Below are 18,893 nucleotides of genomic sequence, written 5' to 3'. Positions count from 1 at the left end.
TTAGAAGCTAACAAACATATGCAAAAGTGCAGTTCCAACACATCGTTTGTACATCTCAGAGGCATTATCTGAGAAACAAAAAGGCTTGCTCAGTTATCTGTTGCCACAGAAAGTCAAGCATTTGATAATCCTTGCAATTCCTTTAGGCTTCCATGCATCTGCAATTTGCTAGAACTGTGTATGATGCTGTTACGTTGAGAATAATTTTTGTTTCTTCAGTGGAAACTTCCTTCTTTGCATACTTTGGATAGCTTGAAGTGGCATGGAAAAGGACTCTGGAGTTATACTGCACTGAGACTGTAATGATCAGGGAATGGACCAATTGCTAGTCCTATGTTGCGACATCATAGCCTTTATTAGTCTCACAGGGTCTCTCTTCTACTGATCTGGAAATGGGTCTTTTTATTTCATGTCTGAGATGTCCCAGGTCAAGCTGGAAGAAACTGATATTTGTCCTCTATCTATTTGCCCCTTAAAGAACCCTCATTCTCCTTGGACAGTTTTTCTTCAGCAATCTGAAGTCCTTCTCAAGAATGTTATTTTGTTTTCTAGGTGTGCATGCACCCCCATAATGTGCTTTCAGATGTAGTGAACTACACCTTATGGCTAATGGAATGCTCCCATGCCTCGGGATGCTGCCATGCTACCATGTTCTTTTCCATTTGCTTCTCCTTCCGTGCTGTACTGGAGCTCTTTGACAGGCATGATGGCCTTCGGCGTCTGGTTAATCTGGTAAGGCTTGTAGTTTTATATGGTGGACAGCATTTTATGTTAGGTTTTGCACCCTTTAGAGGGCACATGTGGAAAGTTCTGTTCTTTTGCTTGGTTTTGCTTAGTTGTTTTTTTCTCTCCTCACTTCCCAGGATATGGAAAGATGGGATGAGTTTTCTAAGCAATGTACACATGGACCCCTTTTTCTTTATCATGTTTCTTATTATTGTATGATTATTGTCTAGAGACTTGCTACCCTTTGAAGAGCTTATTGGTACAACTGGGTTAAGCAGTACGTATCCAAACAGTGGTGGCTTAATGTTAGTTTGGAAGTTTCTCGCCATTCCACATACAGGTCTGATATCGTCATGCACCCTTTTGGATGCAGCTAAATCCCACCTTGTTCCAGGAGAAGTACAACTTTTTGAGCGCAAATTATACTGTCTATGTACAAAAAAATATGCAGTCCTAATAGCTTAGGTTATATCTAACTTGAGAATGTCACTGCAGGTTGTGAGCGCACTTTGTGTTGTGTAATATAATGCCTTATAGTATTAGGCACAACACTGCCTCCAGATCTACACTGATGTAACTTCTGGATTTCTTTCTTCATAGGTAGAGGGAAATGGTTCTTGTTAGACTTGCTATGTGCAGATAGCCTTTTCTGTTTAGCCAGCTTTTGTCAGCTCTCGGAGAGAGCTTGTATGTCTTGTGTGCAAGGTAAGTTGTTTGGGTTTAGTGCAAGTGCAGCTGAGAATTGTAGGTGCTTTTTTTTTTTCCCCCTTGAAGAGTGAGCTGATGGAACTTTCTTTTTTGCCTCCCACCCAACCTTCCTGAAGATAAGCACTCTTGAGATCTTAAACCTGGAAGACCAAGGAGCCCTCTTGAGTGATGATGAGATCTTTGCCAGTCGCCAGACTGGGAAACACACCTGCATGGCCTTGCGTCGATACTTTGAGGCTCACCTTGCTATCAAACTTGAACAGGTGAAGCAGTCACTCCAGCGCACTGAGGGTGGCATTCTGGTCCATCCACAGCCCCCCTACAAGGTGAGTAGCATGTTAGAAGCTGTTAACATGGTGGTTGCATTTTTCAAGTGAATCTAAGCTGCAGGAATACGTGGATGTCTTTGGAAGCCAGTGGACTAACTAGGCAGTGGGCAACTTATAGAGATAGGGATTTTATTTGTACTTTTTTCCTGCTTTGTGGAATGACACTGCAATAGGAAAATACAGAAGAGCTTTTAAGGTTCATTTGAACTACATTTGATTAAGTAATTGATACATTCTACTCATCTGCCATGGTTCCATTTCTATCCCTCAAAAGCTTAAGTCAAAGGCAGGTGTTTTTTTGATACTTGTGGGATTTTTGATCTTTTAATCTCTGAAAGGACAGTATCTTTATGTACAGAAAATGCACAATGTTGAAAAACATGGAAATAAGTTTGATTTTTTTATAATGAAAACAGAAATGTCATTCATACAGCATTGTTTTTAGGAATGATCAGGAAGATTATTTTTCAGCTTTCTCCCTGCAAAGTGATTTTGTCTGTTTGTTTTGAAGGGAGCACGTTTACCTGCGGTTTCTGGTTTAATTTATGATCTTTTTATATAAGAGCTGAAATAAGAAAATACAAGGGGGTTTTTGCTCCTCCAAAAATCAGTTATTTTGGTAACTAAAGTAACGTATGTAAGCTGTTGCCTTCGTACGTAATTTGAACAAATTATTGAAAGGAATGCTTGATAGAAATTTCCTTTTTTTCTTTGGTAGCTTTTGTAGTCAGAACTTGGAAACTAATTGTTGTTTTTTGCAACCTTTTTAGTGCTTTAGCAGAAATACTTTTTGAATGATAATCTAATGACTACTACATTAATAGCTTAAAAGCTACTAAGTCGTTTTAATTTAACGTAATTTCTTAAATTGGCCTAAGCCTTGTAGGACTGCAAAGAAACTTAAAGGATATTATTCTTAAGCTTATTATTGTATATTATAGTGACAGTTGCTGTACTCTTTTCTAGTTGGGGAATAAACCAGACAGTAAATACTTAATCTGCAAGAGACAGTTCTGGTCTGCTCTTCGTGGATGTTATTTTTGGTTAAATGCCAGCAGTGGGGGACTTTATAACAGAATATTGTAGTGCAGGTTTGTAATCCTTGTGATCTCTTCTAATGCTTCCAACTTATTTCCCCACAGGCCTGTTCATATACCCATGAGCAGATTGTAGAGATGATGGAGTTCCTGATTGAATATGGTCCAGCACAGCTCTTCTGGGAGCCAGCAGAGGTTTTCCTCAAATTGTCTTGTGTCCAACTCATGCTTCAGCTCATTTCAATAGCGTGCAACTGGAAGACATACTATGCAAGGTGAGCATTTTGCTGTGGTACTGCATTTTAGTGCAGTAAGTTGCAATTACTGGGCGGGACATTGCATTTTGAGAGTTTTCTACCTTTCTGATAGCGTTTAAAACAGGCCTGTACTGGTTAGTGCTGTTAGGGCCTGTGCTGTAGCTACTCAGTGCTTGTAAATCTTAACACCGTGGAAAGCAGGACTAACATTTTGACGTAGAGAGGGATTTCTGAAGAGCCAAAGTGCCTCAGGCCTTTGATTTCTGTCAAATCAGCATCACAATAGAGTTTAATCACAGTTCTGTGCCACTTTCTGTCTCATAATTCATCTTTTTGTTAGACTAAAAAACCTTTGAAGTAGAGGATGAAATCAAGACCTCTTAATCCTGGAAAGAGGTGAATTGTCTGTTTGGATGTAGTAAATGTAGCTGACTTGAAAGGACACTGTGTATCACTTTGATTTGTTGGTGTTTGAAGTTTCCCAAGCAGATACAACTGTACTGAAGAGTTGTGTGAATATGCAACAAGCCACTGTTCAAGATAGGAAAAAGACTGAAGATTGTTACTGTGGATGGTTCAGGTTCATGTTCCTAGAAGATACACAGCCAACTGTTAAACTCAACATGGTGTTAGGGGGGGCTCACCTTATAATGCTCCACTTTTAAGTTTCTCCCTTGTCTTGGCTGCAGACAAGCTGTGGGAGCACCACAATATTGTTATCTTTCCCCCAGTCTTCCTACCCAAAACATTTGCACCATCCTTAGAAAAGAAAGGAAACTGTAATAGAATACTATTAGGATCCTGTCCCCAGTTCAAAAGGAGGATAGGTGCAAATTTCCAGTCTTTATTTATCCTAATGACCGTCTGCTTCCCAGAGTGAACTGAGATATCTCTAGAGATATGTTCTGGTGAGTCACTGTTTGCTGTAACTAATTGTCATCAGCAGTATTCTTGTCACCAGGATTCCCCCCTCCTTATTTCTGCTGCCTGCATGAGTTCTTTTCCTAATTCAACTTGAAAGCTTTGAAATCTGTTTTGTTTCTGCAATCCCCTGCCTACCTTTCCCTCTCTCAGGTTGCACTCTCCTGGGTAGTTTCTGTTCTCCTGTTTTTTATTCTCTGCAGCTGTTTCCTAATTGCTGCTTGGGTTAACTCTTACCTTCCCACATAGGCTTACAGGCCTTCACCCCTTTTCTTGCATTCTGCTCTCCTGCCCCTTGCTTAACAGCTCTTTTCATCTTCCACATGCCTGTGTCTTTCTTAAACTGGTGCCTGTGTTGATGCCTTTTTCCTATACAGTTGCCTGTTCTACTGCTGAACAGTTTCCCTTCACTTCAGAAAAACTTCCTTCCTAGTTGACTGTGACTGTATTTTAAATGTGTTTTCCATTTAAGATGTACAGTTATGTTAGATTTAGAAGTTTAATTTAGAATACTTTTGTGGATAAGTCTTAACATTCTTACTTACATAAACAGAAATTGACAATGCGTTTAGGAGCCTGTGGGTAGTGTGGGATAAATGTTGACAGATTGCGGGCAATGGTGTGCATCTGAGCACTGCCTTCTGTGGAGACAAGCCCATTAAAAGTGAAACCTGCTAAAATGAAAAGGCACATTAAATACATCAGTTGGGACTGATTTACTCCTATTTGTTGGAGTAGAATAGCTTGAATACTATGTTATGTATTGAAATAACTCTCTGTGTATACCTCTAAGAAGTCTTTCTGTTGTTGTCTTCCAGGAATGACACAGTACGATACGCTTTGGATGTACTAGCCATCCTGACTGTGGTTCCTAAAATCCAGTTGCAGCTGGCAGAACCTGTGGATGTGTTAGATGAAGCTGGATCTACTGTTTCCACTGTGGGTAAGCTGAATATGGTCCTTATGACTTACTTGCCAGTTTTCTTCTGCTATGTGTTTTTTAGCTGTCTCTCACCTACAGTGAGATAAGGGTTAAAATAATTCATGTATTTAGAGTTATTGTCAAGGATGCAAATAAGTGGGAGAGTAGATTGTGGTTAGAATTGTGTCATGATTAGAACTGTGGTTGGGTTACAAATTTGAAGACATGGTCTTTGGGTTGCACTTGTTTTCAAGAGCTCATTAAATACAGATGGAGGCACATCTGCTTTTGTAATGGGAATATTAGGTTCCTGAACTTCCCAAAAATTTAGTTCTCCTGGGGATATGGCATCTGAGAATATGGGAAAGGAGCACTTATGGTTGTTTAAGTTATGCTCTAATGGCTCTCTGCAGGTTCAGTATGCAAATGAGATGTGCTTGGATCAGATCTAGGGCTTATGCATTAGTGGGGGCTTGGCTCTATTTTTTTAAGAATAGAAAAAAGCAGAGTATAGTTATAGGCAAAAGAATTTATTTTGCACAAATCCTTTTACTAGACAAAACACCAATTCTTTCTTGAGTGAGGGTTTTGATCTTCTGAATCAACATGAAACGAACAGGAACTTTGTCAGGCCTGACTCCCTTTGGAAGCTGTGATATGGGTGTTGGTTTGGTGTGGTTTTTTTTTTTCTTGTATAACAAGGTCCCCTTCTTTCTTCTCTGTTTCCACTTTGTTAGTATTTATACAAGACAGTTGCTCTCTGCAGTAAGAATCGGAGGCATGCTTATGCATCTTTTCTCTGTGCTGGGTATCCCGGGCTTTGTGTTCCTGGGCCATGCCTGATCACCTTCTCTGAAAGATTGACCACTTACTGATGATGAAGTGGAGGAACATCAGTGTACAAAAATGTTTTGCCAGGGAGGTAGAACATGTCTTACACTTATTAGCAGAATGTCATGAATTCCGAGAATGAAAACAGAATTACCTCTTTTCCACAAATTTGTTGAAGACGCCCTTACTTTTCTGATTCTGATACATTTTACAGTACTAAAGAAACTATTTATTTCCCTCACTAGGTATTAGTATCATCCTTGGAGTTGCTGAGGGTGAGTTTTTCATCCATGATGCTGAGATTCAGAAATCAGCCCTTCAAATCATCATCAACTGTGTGTGCGGCCCAGATAATCGGATCTCCAGTATTGGCAAATTCATCTCTGGAACTCCTCGTCGAAAGCTTCCCCAGGCCCCCAAGAGCAGTGAGCACACCTTAGCCAAGATGTGGAATGTGGTACAGTCCAACAATGGCATCAAAGTGCTGCTGTCATTGCTGTCTATAAAGATGCCAATCACAGACGCAGATCAGATCCGAGCACTAGCCTGCAAAGCCTTGGTGGGGCTCTCACGTAGCAGCACTGTCCGGCAGATCATCAGCAAACTGCCTCTCTTCAGCAGCTGCCAAATTCAGCAGCTGATGAAGGAGCCAGTGCTCCAGGACAAGCGCAGTGAGCATGTCAAGTTTTGCAAATACGCTGCGGAGCTGATAGAGCGTGTCTCGGGGAAGCCATTGCTGATCGGCACAGATGTGTCTCTGGCTCGGTTGCAGAAAGCAGATGTGGTGGCCCAATCCAGGATCACGTTTCCTGAGAAGGAGCTGCTGCTCCTGATTCGGAACCATCTCATCTCCAAGGGCCTGGGAGAAACTGCATCTATCCTTACTAAAGAGGCTGATCTACCTATGACTGCAGCATCTCATTCATCTGCCTTCACCCCTGTTGCAGCTGCTGCCTCTCCTGTGACCCTGCCTCGCACTCCTCGTATAGCTAATGGCATCTCAGCCCGTTTGAGTAGCCACACGTCTGTAGGTTCCACTGCCACCTCTGTCCATGCTCAGGCAAGGCCGTCTGCATCCCAAGGTCCACTTGCTCTTCCAGGCCCTTCTTATGCCAGCAACTCTCCTCTGATTGGCAGGATTAGTTTTGTCAGGGAGAGGCCATCTCCCTGCAACGGCAGAAAAATCAGAGTGTTGCGACAAAAATCGGACCATGGCGCCTACAGCCAGAGCCCAGCTATCAAAAAGCAGTTGGACAGACACCTTCCTTCCCCACCCACACTGGACAGTATAATCACAGAGTACCTTAGGGAGCAGCACGCCCGCTGCAAGAACCCTGTTGCCACCTGTCCCCCTTTCTCTCTCTTTACTCCCCACCAGTGTCCTGAGCCAAAACAGAGGCGCCAAGCGCCAACTAACTTTACCTCACGGCTGACCCGCAGGGCAACCTTTCCGAAGTACGGAGGGGTGGATGGTGGCTGCTTTGATAGACACCTTATATTTAGCAGGTAAGGAAGAAAAATGTTTCTTGATCCCTCTCAGGATGTATCCTGTGACAAAAAGCCTTACTTGGATGCAGGCTGTGCAGTCCCACAGAGGAATATCCTTGAAGAGAAAAGTGTTTCAATTCAACAGGGACAAGTGGGAGAGCCTTGAAAAGCTTTTTCAGAAGTTGTTCTGTTTTTCTTATACTGACCCTTAGTACATAAGGCACACTTTATTTCTGGTATCACGTTAATTCAGTAGCAACATTGACTGATGAAGCTTACAGCTCTTTGTTTTCCATTGGAAGGTAAGTATGTATCACCAGTTTTACACAAGAGAGGCTGGCTGGCTGACAGATGCAGGACAGTGGAATCCATGTTTTGCTCTTGCAATTGAATCCACAGCACCACAGTTGTTAACCTTTTTCTGTGGCCTTTCCTTGATGAGGTTATATTAGAAGATGATGTAAAGTTTATAAAAATAAAGGTGACACATAGATGAAAGCATCTTCACAGTAAAACCAGTATGACCTTGGGAAACTATGATAGGAGGTTACTTGGCTGATGTCCTGTGTCTTTTTGTGTTGAGTGTTTCAGAACCATGAGAAGATTTTTTTGCTGGCTATCTTTACTTATGCAGGTAACAGCATTACAAGTTTTCCATCAATGCAAATTTGAAGACGGACTCAAAATGCTTCAACTTCATGATGTCCTTTAACAGAAGTACTTAATAGTGCAAAACAAACCCTGAAATAATGCAAACATGGTTGTAACATAGTTGATTGAGCGCTAGTCTTACAACTTGCACTTAGCTTGTCCTAGAAGAAAGCTGTAACTTGTACCTACATGACATTTAGGGACTGGATTTAATATCATCACACAGAATTTTAGTTTTACTTCTGTCTTTTGGCTGACCCTTGTGTTTCTACCTTCTCCAGGTTCCGGCCGATTTCTGTGTTCAGGGAAGCAAATGAAGATGAGAGTGGCTTTACCTGTTGCGCATTTTCTGCAAGGGAACGATTCTTAATGCTGGGTACTTGCACAGGGCAGTTGAAACTCTATAACGTGTTTGGTGGACAGGAAGAGGCCAGTTACAACTGCCATAACTCTGCCATCACGCACCTTGAGCCATCCAGGGTGAGTAATCAAAGACCTGTTCTGAGTTTTAGAAGTTCTCGCAGCCTAAGCCCTAGTATGTTGTGAGCCCATCAGGATATGTAAATCTAAAATGCACTGCTGGGTGGGCTGCAATGCCTGTCATTAAAGTGCTTGTAGTAGTTACATACTCACATACTCTCTGTGAGTTCTATGATTAATATTTGGTTTTCTTCCCATGATAATAGAAAAGATGCACAGTGGCTTTGTGCCTTCATAAGTAATGAATATATATACTTGGAAGTGGAAAAATGCTTAAACTCACTATGTATTTACAATAAGTGGGTTATACCAGATTTTATATAACCTCTGTTGGAGAAATCTTTTGGGAGATGATTCTAGGAAGAAATAAAAGGAATTATAAGCAGAATGAACTCTACCCCCAAGGCAGCAAAATACAGGCATGGATTATCCTGATTTGTATCTATTAAAATCGTAGATGGTTCCCATTGTTATCTATAACATTTTCCTTTGTTTGCCAGGGGCTCTTTCTCTTATACGTGTTATTAGGTACTTAGACTTTATCCTCATAGGAATAGTTTAATAAGCACAAAATCTACTACAGTTCCAAAGTTCATCTTGTAAATGTAAGTTAAAGTGTACAGGCAAAATAACCTCTGTTTTCCTTGGTATTCTTTTCCCTTCCTCCTTCTCCACTCCCAACTGAAAATACAGGATGGATCTTTATTGCTGACATCTGCTACGTGGAGCCAACCTTTGTCTGCGTTATGGGGAATGAAGTCTGTCTTTGATATGAAGTAGGTATACTCTGAGCCAGCTGTGGGGTATGTTGCAGTTAGAAGAACCATTCAATATAGGCAGAAACTCTTAAGAACAAATCCTGGAAGAACAGTACAGCACAGCTCTCAAAGTCTCTTATGAAAAAATGAAATATGCTGCCTTTCCTCTGTTGATCTTCCCTATTTTATTTGGTACAGGCAGCTTTGCTAAATTCTGACTACCTAAAGTCCTGTTTAACTCAAGATAGATAAGTGGAATCACTGTTGTCTCTGAAGGCAAAGACATATGTTTGCATTTTTATTCCCATGTTTGTAAATGATCTTGACAATATTTCTCTAGCCAGTTACAGAATTTTCCTAGCACAGTGATTGGCTTGGTGAGATTTTTCAGACCTGGATACAAGCTATTTCAGCCCTGAATGAAGTTATTTAAATGTGAATTCCGTACTAGCATTTGTTCCTTCCCATTAAAAAAAATGGGTGGAAGGTTCTTTGTTTTTATGAGGTTTGACTGTTGTCTACCTTAGTTGTAAGCAACAGTTTTGGTGTGACCTGTTTTAGGTCAGCTAGAGGGCATTTGTCAGATAAAAAGTTTCATGTGCCCCAGGCTTGCATGTGTGTTTGAACATTCATGGTGCTGTTCATTGCTCAGTCCTCTAAATAGTGTTATGCTCATGGCAGACCCTGTTGATGACAAGTCTGAATCTGCTGCTTGTATTTTCACTGGTCTGCTGTAAAGGCTGTGTTTGTAATAGATATTTCCGTGCCAAAGCCTTTCTCTAGTTTTCTGAATTGTTGAAACCTCTGCTGGAGGTGTTGGGGTAGTGCTTGGTTCACAAGGTGATCTGAATCTTCAGTTCCTTTACTTCTTTACTGACTTTATCTACAGGCATTCCTTCCCTGATGACCACTATGTGGAATTCAGCAAGCACTCTCAGGATAGGGTCATTGGCACAAAAGCAGACATTGCCCATGTAAGTATCAGCAAAGGTCATGATTGTGAAGCTGGGACAAGAATATAATTCTTCAGAGAACATTTATACAGATCCGGGTGCTGTGATGTTCTGTGCAACTGATGAACTAAGAGGCTTTAGAAGAAAGCTTAGAAAGTGTCAAATAACTTCTCCCTGTGTCTAAGGGTATAAACTTGACCATTCCAAACCAAATGTAGCACAATGTGTACAATGTCTTGCCTCTGTAGTTAGTATTCTGGGCAGTTGTGGCATTTGCTTTGTTTTGCTTTGAGACATATCATGCAGGACTTCCCCTTCCCCTCCAGTGCCTGAATTTGCCTCCTTTGCCTTATTTGTCAGTAATAATGATAATAAAAGTTCCACTGTTAAGAGTAGCTCAGCCAACAGCTGTGGGAAATAGCCTATTAGAAGTGTCCTCCTTTTGCCCCCCGAATTTGCCACTTGCTTTTGAGTATCTTAATTTTTAATTACTATTTAATTATTAAATAATATTTGGGTATTTAAATTTTTAAATTATTTCCAGAGAATCTAGTTTTTTATATGAATACCTACAAATGTGACAGACACAAGCTTCAGAATGCTTCTGTTCTGTGTTAATTTACATTCATTATAGGCATTGTCTCTTGTGAGAGCATTTGCATAAGAAATTGTCATGAAACATAATTTATTCAAATTATGTGTGATTTTACATACGGCTCTGATTTGTTGTAAGTCAGATCAGTTTGTGTATTGTGTGTTTATTTGGTAAACAGATTTGTTTTCTAATTCTAGAGATTGTTTTCCTCTCAGGTTTGAGTGAGGGCTGGGCTCTGAGGGATGGTACAGATCAGATTTACTGGAGAAGATGGTCATAAAGCCTTTGTACTAGTTAAAGCTCCTTTTATCTTTTCATCTTCCAAAAGTTCGTTGGGACAAAGCTCACAAAGTTGCCAGGAAGTTTAACTCATCTTTAACAGTTTCTGGCTTTTTCCCTGTCACTGTGTGGAGTTTTGTGTTTGTAAATACCATCTGCTCTGACGGCAGTTCCATTTCCAAACAGTTTCTGGCTAAGTGATACCTTGTGACTGCAGCTTTATAGCCCACTTTTCATAATGGGGTTAGTTTTTCTGGAGCTAATCCTGATCGTGTTGAAATATATCAGTGAACTTGCAGTAAGCTAAGAACTGGATGAAACATGTTGTGAGACTAGGTTACAGCTGTGAAAACCAAGTAAAGATCTGGTGGGAAGGCTTATCTTTGGAATGCTCTCACTTGAAATAGAAAAGCAAAATGGGAAATGGGGTGATTCTGGAAACAATCTAAAAAGGGGAACATGGGCTGATCTTAGGCACAGGTACATTACAAATTGTGACTAATCTTTCTTTTTCTTTCTAATCTAAAAGATCTATGATATTCAGACTGGCAACAAGCTATTGACTCTGTTTAACCCAGATCTTGCCAACAACTACAAGAAGAACTGTGCCACTTTTAACCCCACTGATGATCTTGTCCTAAATGATGGTGTCCTCTGGGATGTCAGATCAGCACAAGCCATCCACAAGTTTGACAAATTCAACATGACCATCAGTGGTGTTTTCCATCCTAATGGGCTAGAGGTCATAGTCAACACAGAAATTGTATCCTTTTGGCCACTCTGATAAATTATGTGCTGGACATAAAGAATTTATGTTGATAAACAAGTGTCTGTTTGCAGAAGTTGTATTAATGGTCTGCTGTGTTACAGGTTATGAATGGAAACAACAATTTTCTCTGTGAACTTTGAAGTAAGTAGGGGCTGTCAGAGCTAACTGACTTAAATCTAGATTCTGCCTCTGATACAGCCTAGAGGAAATGCTTAACACAGAGAAAGAGCAAGAGAGATTTTTTTCTTTAGTAATATATTGTGTGGTACCTCTGCTCTCTTCCCATCCCATACAAAGATCAACCTTGAAGTTACTGCAGTAACTTCTCATAACTAGAAATTGCATTTTGAGTATAAGAGCTTTTTCAGTTTGAACACATGGAAGGGATTGTGGTGCTAGAATTTAGCCCTGGTTCTGCCATATTTGCAAGAGGGTGGCAGTGGTGTTCCTTGAACACAATCAGTTGTTTGATGCTGTATTGAAAAGGAAATGGAGACTTTTGATTGTTTGTTGCTCCTTAGCCTGTATTTTTTTCAGTGGGACCTCCGAACTTTTCATTTGTTACACACAGTACCTGCACTGGACCAGTGTCGTGTGGTCTTCAACTATACTGGCACAGTTATGTATGGAGGTAGGACTTCTCAGTTTCACATTACTGTCCTTGATCGCCTCTGGTTTGAGATAAGTAGATGCTTGTTCTGTGAAATTGGAAGCTTAAGAGAGTCTGTCTCACTCCAAGCCTTACTGGCATGTGTGAACTGTTTTTTACAGGATATTTATGCTGTGTGTTGCTGACAAAGTCAATTTTTTCTAACAGCAATATCATAATTCATTTGTGAGATTAAAAAACAACCTATTGAAAAAGAAAATATGTGTAATGGTAGATCTGATGATGCTTGAGAAGAATTTTATCCTCTGTATTAAGTTTCAGTGATCTGTAGTATCAATAAAGGCAGGTCTAAAGAGTATACATTAAATTGATCTTGCCAAGCTATTAAATAAAAAGAAAATTCTTTTAAGAGTCTAATTTGGTCTTAAGTTGATCATGATGAATAGAAGGTGGATTTGTGGGATAATTTTCCTTTGTATCAGCTATGTTGCAGGCAGATGATGAAGATGACCTTCTGGAGGAGAGAATGAGAAGTCCCTTTGGCTCTTCTTTCAGGACGTTTAATGCAACTGATTATAAACCTATAGGTAAGAGTAAGAGAGAAGCAAATAGCTTGGTCTGGAGGTTTAAAGATTTATTGAAAGTTCTGCATATTAACCTTCACTTCCTACTTTTCTTTGCGTGAGTGACAAAAATCCTGCTACGACCTGTTCTGACTGAAGTGTGGGAGTTGGGTTTAACACTGAAATAGATTCAAGTATCATATCCTGTTCAGTGTGTGACTGTCTTACTTGCTCATGTTCAGCATTTTTGGCTTTATTTTCCTTTTGTCTTTCCAAGGAGGGCACAATCCGAGATAGTAGGTCATTTTGCCAAGATGTTTTTGGTCCCTTTTCAGGAAGTCCCTCCCCACCCTCCCCTTTTCCTAGCAGCATTTCTCCGTCCTGGTAGTTCAGAATGCTGTCCGTTTGGCCTCCAGCTTGCAAAGCTTCTGCAGCTAGGCTAATTGCTGCTACGGACATAAGCAAATGTGGGGTTTACTATGAAAGGAGATATGGCTCAACTCAGTCCCTTGGTTGCAACCTATCCTGGAAGATTATCTGTTGTTTACTGTGCTTAGAGAAGCCAATAAATGTGTTATCGAGGGATGAGACACTTTGCAGAGTGGGTTAAGAACTTACCTGGCTATTTTTTTTATGACAATCTCCAACATGTTTATTCTTTATTACAGGTTGAGTTTATTACAAATGTTTGTTTCACTTCAGCTGTTGTTTCTTATCCCACAATTTTATTATCTGCTTTTAGACTTAGATCTTTTATTTCAGCAAGCATTAAGCAATATAAAGTTAACTACTGAGTTTGTTTTGTGATGTTTTCCAGCTACCATTGACATAAAACGGAATATCTTTGACTTGTGCACAGACAGCAAGGACTGCTATCTGGCTGTCATTGAGGTAAAGTAGTTAAGAATATGCTCTGGGCTCTGTAGCTGTTGTTTGAGTGCAATACTTCTAGTTTCTTCTTAAAACCTCCAAAAGTGATGATTCCGGAGTTCCTAATGTTAAATTCATGTCCCAAGCAGTGGTAGTGTTCTGATGATGGTAAATACGTTGCTAATTTTTTCTTGTCCACCCACAGCAGTCTTGTGTTTCTGCCTATGATTCCTTAAACTTCAAACACATTTACCTCTCTTCTTCAAACAGTTCCCACTTTAAAATGTGCAGAGGTTTTCTTTTTCATAAGCATAGAGAAATGCAATTTTTTACCTATTTATAGCAGTAATTTCCTACTAAAATTTGCACTGTATCAAATAACCAGGAGAAGTAATCTTCCTGGGGCTTCCCGTGGAGCTGTTCTGTGCATCACTCTTACTGTTCCTTTTTCACTTGTCTTCCTAGCAAAATCCCAGAAGCTAAGGATTTGAAGCAAAAAATTACTGAGTGAAACTTCTTGTTTGTTAGGGGGGAAGTAAAATGAAACTAACAGGTCCAGTTCTTTGTCCAATAGTATGGTGCCAGTACCTGGTTTCTTGACCCTGAGTATGGACTAATTTAAGTTCTGTCTAGTTAATACTCTGAACCACTGATCCTTAAAGACAAAAGAAAAAAAAGCTAATCAAGAATTTGTAGGAGGACAACCTTCATGTTGTAACTTCTGGAGTTGGAGTTGTCAAGGTAGTGAGGTCAAGATAATGAAAACTTTCATTTATAGGAGCCATTGGAAATGTTACTTCAGGGTATGTGGCAGCAGTGGTTGCTGGGGTCAGACTACTGCCTCCTTGAACTCTTGTTGCATGAGAGTTTTTAGCAACACTCTCAAGGCATGTGGTTTAATGATATGTCAGGGAGGCAAATTTATAGGGAAGTGGTGTGCAGTTAGGTGAGAATGGACCCATAGCATGTTAAGGATCCAATAAATGTTTTAAGTCTACTGGTAAATGTGTGACTTGCAGATGATAGAAGCAGAAAGTAAATATCTACATTACTTCTGGACTGGTCCTTGAAACCAAAAGAACTTTCTTTTAGTGCTAATTGTACTGCTGCTACTAAATGGGAGGGAAAGATTTTGGAAATGTTTGTGGCTTAGATCAGATACAGCATTGAATATGAACCCTGAGCTTGATTCCTGGGGCTAATTCCTGTGTGGGCATCTCCTCTCCAGAATCAAGGGAGCATGGATGCCATGAATATGGATACAGTTTGCAGACTGTATGAAGTGGGAAGGCAGCGTCTGGCAGAAGATGAAGAGGATGAAGAAGATGATCAGGTGAGAACTATGACATTAACCTACTTGTTCAAGAGTAGCTGTTAGCCATCTACATGTGAGAGTGCGTAGGTGTTCTTTGTTACCCATAAAGTACAGATGCCTCATTTGATGTCACCTAATATGAAGCAGGTCACTTTACCATCACCATAAACTGAGGCTATCTATGTATAACCTGTGTGAACTTTGTGCCCTGTAAACAGACATAAAAGTTTGTAGTTTATTTATTAGTTTCGCTAAGTATTTCAGTCTTCATCATAGAATCATAGAATGGTTTGTTTCAGAAGGGGTCTTAAAGCTCATCTAGTTCCAATCCTCTGCTGCAGACTGGGTCACCTCCCACCAGACCAGGTTGCTCAAAGCCCCATCCAGCCTGGCCTTGAACATCACCAGGGATGGGGCAGCCACAGCTTCCTTGGGCAACCCATTCCAGTGCCTCACCACTCTCACAGTAAAGAACTTCTTCCTTATACCTAACCTAAATCTTTCCTGTTTAAGTGTGAATCCATTACCCTTTGTCCTGTCACTACAGTCCCTAACGAAGAGTCCTTCCCCAACATCCTTATAGATCCCCTTCAGATACTGGAAGGCTGCTGTGAGGTCTCCACACAGCTTCTTTTCTCCAGGCTGAACAGCCCGTTTTCTCAGCCTGTCTTTGTATGGAAGGTGCTCCAGCCCCCTTATCATTCTCATGCCTCTCCCCTGGACTTGTTCCAACAGTTTCATGTCCTCCTTGTGTTGGGGACACCAGAACTGCATACAGTATTCCAAGCGAGGTCTCACAAGAGCAGAGCAGAGAGGCAGGATCACCTCATTTGACCTGCTGGTTAGAAACTTTGAGATTTATTATACTAGGGTTGGCTGGTTTGGGTTTTTTTAGTGTTTTAACACCCGGTAGAGATGGTAGTACATGAGTGCTTCCTTTTTTTCAATTCCAAGTGTCGTATTTGGCCATAACTTCTCACCAGTTTCTGAATGAGACACAACTTGTGACTGATGCAGTGAAACTGCACCCTGCTTCTACACAGCAGAATGTTTGAAGAACTTTCAAGAAAGGTGTGGGCTTGCATTGGGATGTGTTGGTTTTCATTCTCAGATCAGCCATTTGATCTCTGGCAACTTGATGAAAGAGCTGAGAAATGCAGTAAGCGCTCCTCAGGCTGCAGTTGGTAGAACACACAGTAGCACAGAATACTTACTACAGTACAGTGAGAATTAAAGGCACATTTGTAGCTTCCCTAAAGATTTTAAATGCATTATTTTCTGCTCTTTAGTGTCTGCATTCTAGTAAAATCATGTATTTGTATCTCCTGCATGAAAAGCTGACTTGACCTTTTCCCAGAGAATGCCAGAAGGTAATAGTTTGCTTAGCTTTTCCAGACTGTGTAGAAAGCTGGGTTTCTGATACACTTTCTATCTGACTCTTCCTGTTGCTGGGTAAAAACTTACTTTGTAGTTCAGAAGACTGGATGCAGATCCCAGGAAAGTACTTTTTTTTTGTAGCTTGTTGTTAGTATTACACTTTCACTGCGATTCTGAAGATAAAGCAGTAGTTCTGTTTGGATACACAGTTTGCTGTTGTGTCCTCTCAGTGTTTTACAAATTTGCAGGTGAAGTTTTTCCATTCTTATGAAATCATTGATTGCTGTTTCTGTCCCTAGATTGGATGGACTCAGTTAAGGAACTGAATGATAGGTAAAGAGTAGAATTCCATGGGAAGCAATGAGTGGGGTGGAAATTTACTGTTCCTTCCAAAGTGTTTCTACTTTCTTACAGTCCTTACCTTAGGCAGTGGTTCCTATTTTGTTTCTGCTTCCGCTAGTTTTGTTCACATTCAGTATATTTTAGTAAGCTTGTTTCTTTATGAGATCTCAAAACCCAGTTTGAAGCAGAAATTGATTTTGCATTATACAATGATTAACTAGCAGCTGTTTTGTGACATCACTGGTACATGTTGACTTAAGTGGAGATCTGTGTTTGTATAAGAGGACACAGTCTGAATGCTGTTGGTTCCAGGCTGTAACACTAGGTACCAAGCAGAGATAAGGTATCTGTCATCCATTAAATGTGACTGGGGATGTTTCCTGCCTTACAAATGGAGGTGGCCCCAGCAGAATTGAAGTATGCTAAAAGCTTTTCTGGAAGGTTTATGGAGTATTCAAACAAAGCTGCTCTCAGATTGATTTGCAAGTTAAGAGTGACTAGTTGATATTACATAATTGCTGCGTTTTATGGTCTTTATTTCTGGGGTGTATAGATGTTTCCTAGACAGTAACTTCTAGGAATGGTTACAGTCAAGTGTCTTTTAGTAAGAGATGTGGCATTAATATAAACAACATTTATAAGCCTCAATTCATTTCAGTCTATATGTGTTTAACAAAATATAAACCCCTGGCTTTCTGTCCCACAGCTGTTCACTGCTGTTCCTCCAGGTTTGTTCTAGCCTCAGGCTTACAAAATGTAACTTTTGTCTCCATGGAGACATCCAGCATTGAGCTAGAATGAGTAGCGGTTTTCCAGAATCTCTGGCACGTTTGCCTGTTAGGGCTAACAAGAGTAATTTAACAGGAGTTTTCTGTGTATACGTATGGTCACATACATATATGTATGTGTTTACTATTTGCCTACTTAGTTTCTGTGATTTAGGCTTTGAAAAATGGGAAATAAACTTTCCAGTTTGTTGGGATTTCTCCCATATGTCCTAAAATGCCTTCTGGCTAAAAGAAGATGCTTTCTAATCTTTTTAATCAACGTGGTGTGTGTGGAAATCCACGTGAGTCAGTGTTAATCTGGTGTCTCTTTGGTCAAGATTCGTAGAGCAGATGCTGGTTTGTTTGGCTCCCATATCTTCACACCTTGACTTTATGCATATATATATTTTTGTGTATGATCTACATGGGTCCGTGAGTATAGTTTTTTGCCTGTACAGAAAGTAGTAAATAACCGAATTGGCACATGGGCAAGCCTTGCTTGGAAGTCATGTGCTGCAGAATAAAATTGCTTTAAAATTGTGCTTGAGACAGGAACTGTGAAAAGTATCTGCCTGACATTATTTTTTAGTTTCAATTTTGATGCCTTATAATGTCAGATTTGACAAATGTCAACTGATAGCTCTGTGACAAGGTTTTGAAAACCAAAAGACTGAGTACCTGTAAAATGAACCTTGCAGGGCAATTTGGCCTTAGGTATCTTTTGATTCCTTCTCTCATTTAAGCAAAGAAACAAAGCAATTCTATTACTCCCCCTTTCTCAAATCAAACTTAACTGTTACATAAATTACCTTCAGATTAAATGATCAGGCTGACTTAGCTGGCTTGTGCTTGGTATTGCTGCGGTAGATGTTGATGGTTTTGTTTGAAATGCTTGAGAATAGCCCCAGTGTAGCTGAATTCTTCCTTGGCTGTTGTGCTAGTCCTCCATTTAAGAGCTCTGGGGAAAAAAAAAAGCTGCCTTGTCCTAGTTATGGCCAGTAATCCAGAGCTGTCAAGCCTTGGGTAACAGAACAAATGCTAAACAGATATTGATACTCTGTACTTTGTACTTACTATGATAATTGAGGGAAAGCGAAGCTACAATGTGCTTAGCAAGAGCAGGTTTGTGTGCTTTCCTTTGTTGGATGTTTTATTCCAAAGAATTAGCCTTTCATGAGTTTTGTGTATTATTCACTGCTGCTAAGTATCCTAATGGGCCTATCAGTGACAGTCTCACAAGTATTTGCAAGACTATATTCAGTCTATACAAATATATTTCTGGGGAAATAGGCAGAGTTTCATATTCTTTAATCCTACAGCAAGATCCTCCTCTTCTTCCTTGTGT

The 18,893-nt window shown here is 40.3% G+C and overlaps 1 protein-coding gene across 1 annotated transcript in view; it reads left to right on the top strand.

Moving 5' to 3' along the window:
- DCAF1 (DDB1 and CUL4 associated factor 1) overlaps positions 1-18,893 on the top strand; it is a 57,804-nt gene that overhangs the window by 21,659 nt on the left and 17,252 nt on the right. Inside the window, exons 10-22 of the mRNA XM_034066084.1 lie at positions 553-732; positions 1,551-1,760; positions 2,906-3,075; positions 4,797-4,921; positions 5,977-7,237; positions 8,152-8,350; positions 9,044-9,126; positions 9,998-10,082; positions 11,465-11,698; positions 12,242-12,335; positions 12,797-12,901; positions 13,695-13,768; positions 14,976-15,080. Of these exons, the coding sequence (XP_033921975.1) occupies positions 553-732; positions 1,551-1,760; positions 2,906-3,075; positions 4,797-4,921; positions 5,977-7,237; positions 8,152-8,350; positions 9,044-9,126; positions 9,998-10,082; positions 11,465-11,698; positions 12,242-12,335; positions 12,797-12,901; positions 13,695-13,768; positions 14,976-15,080 (2,925 nt within the window). The remainder of the gene's footprint in view (positions 1-552; positions 733-1,550; positions 1,761-2,905; positions 3,076-4,796; positions 4,922-5,976; positions 7,238-8,151; positions 8,351-9,043; positions 9,127-9,997; positions 10,083-11,464; positions 11,699-12,241; positions 12,336-12,796; positions 12,902-13,694; positions 13,769-14,975; positions 15,081-18,893) is intronic.

Source organism: Melopsittacus undulatus, chromosome 9, assembly GCF_012275295.1.
Source record: "Melopsittacus undulatus isolate bMelUnd1 chromosome 9, bMelUnd1.mat.Z, whole genome shotgun sequence".
NCBI classification, from domain to species: domain Eukaryota; kingdom Metazoa; phylum Chordata; class Aves; order Psittaciformes; family Psittaculidae; genus Melopsittacus; species Melopsittacus undulatus.
This window is presented reverse-complemented; position numbering and strand designations above follow the sequence as displayed.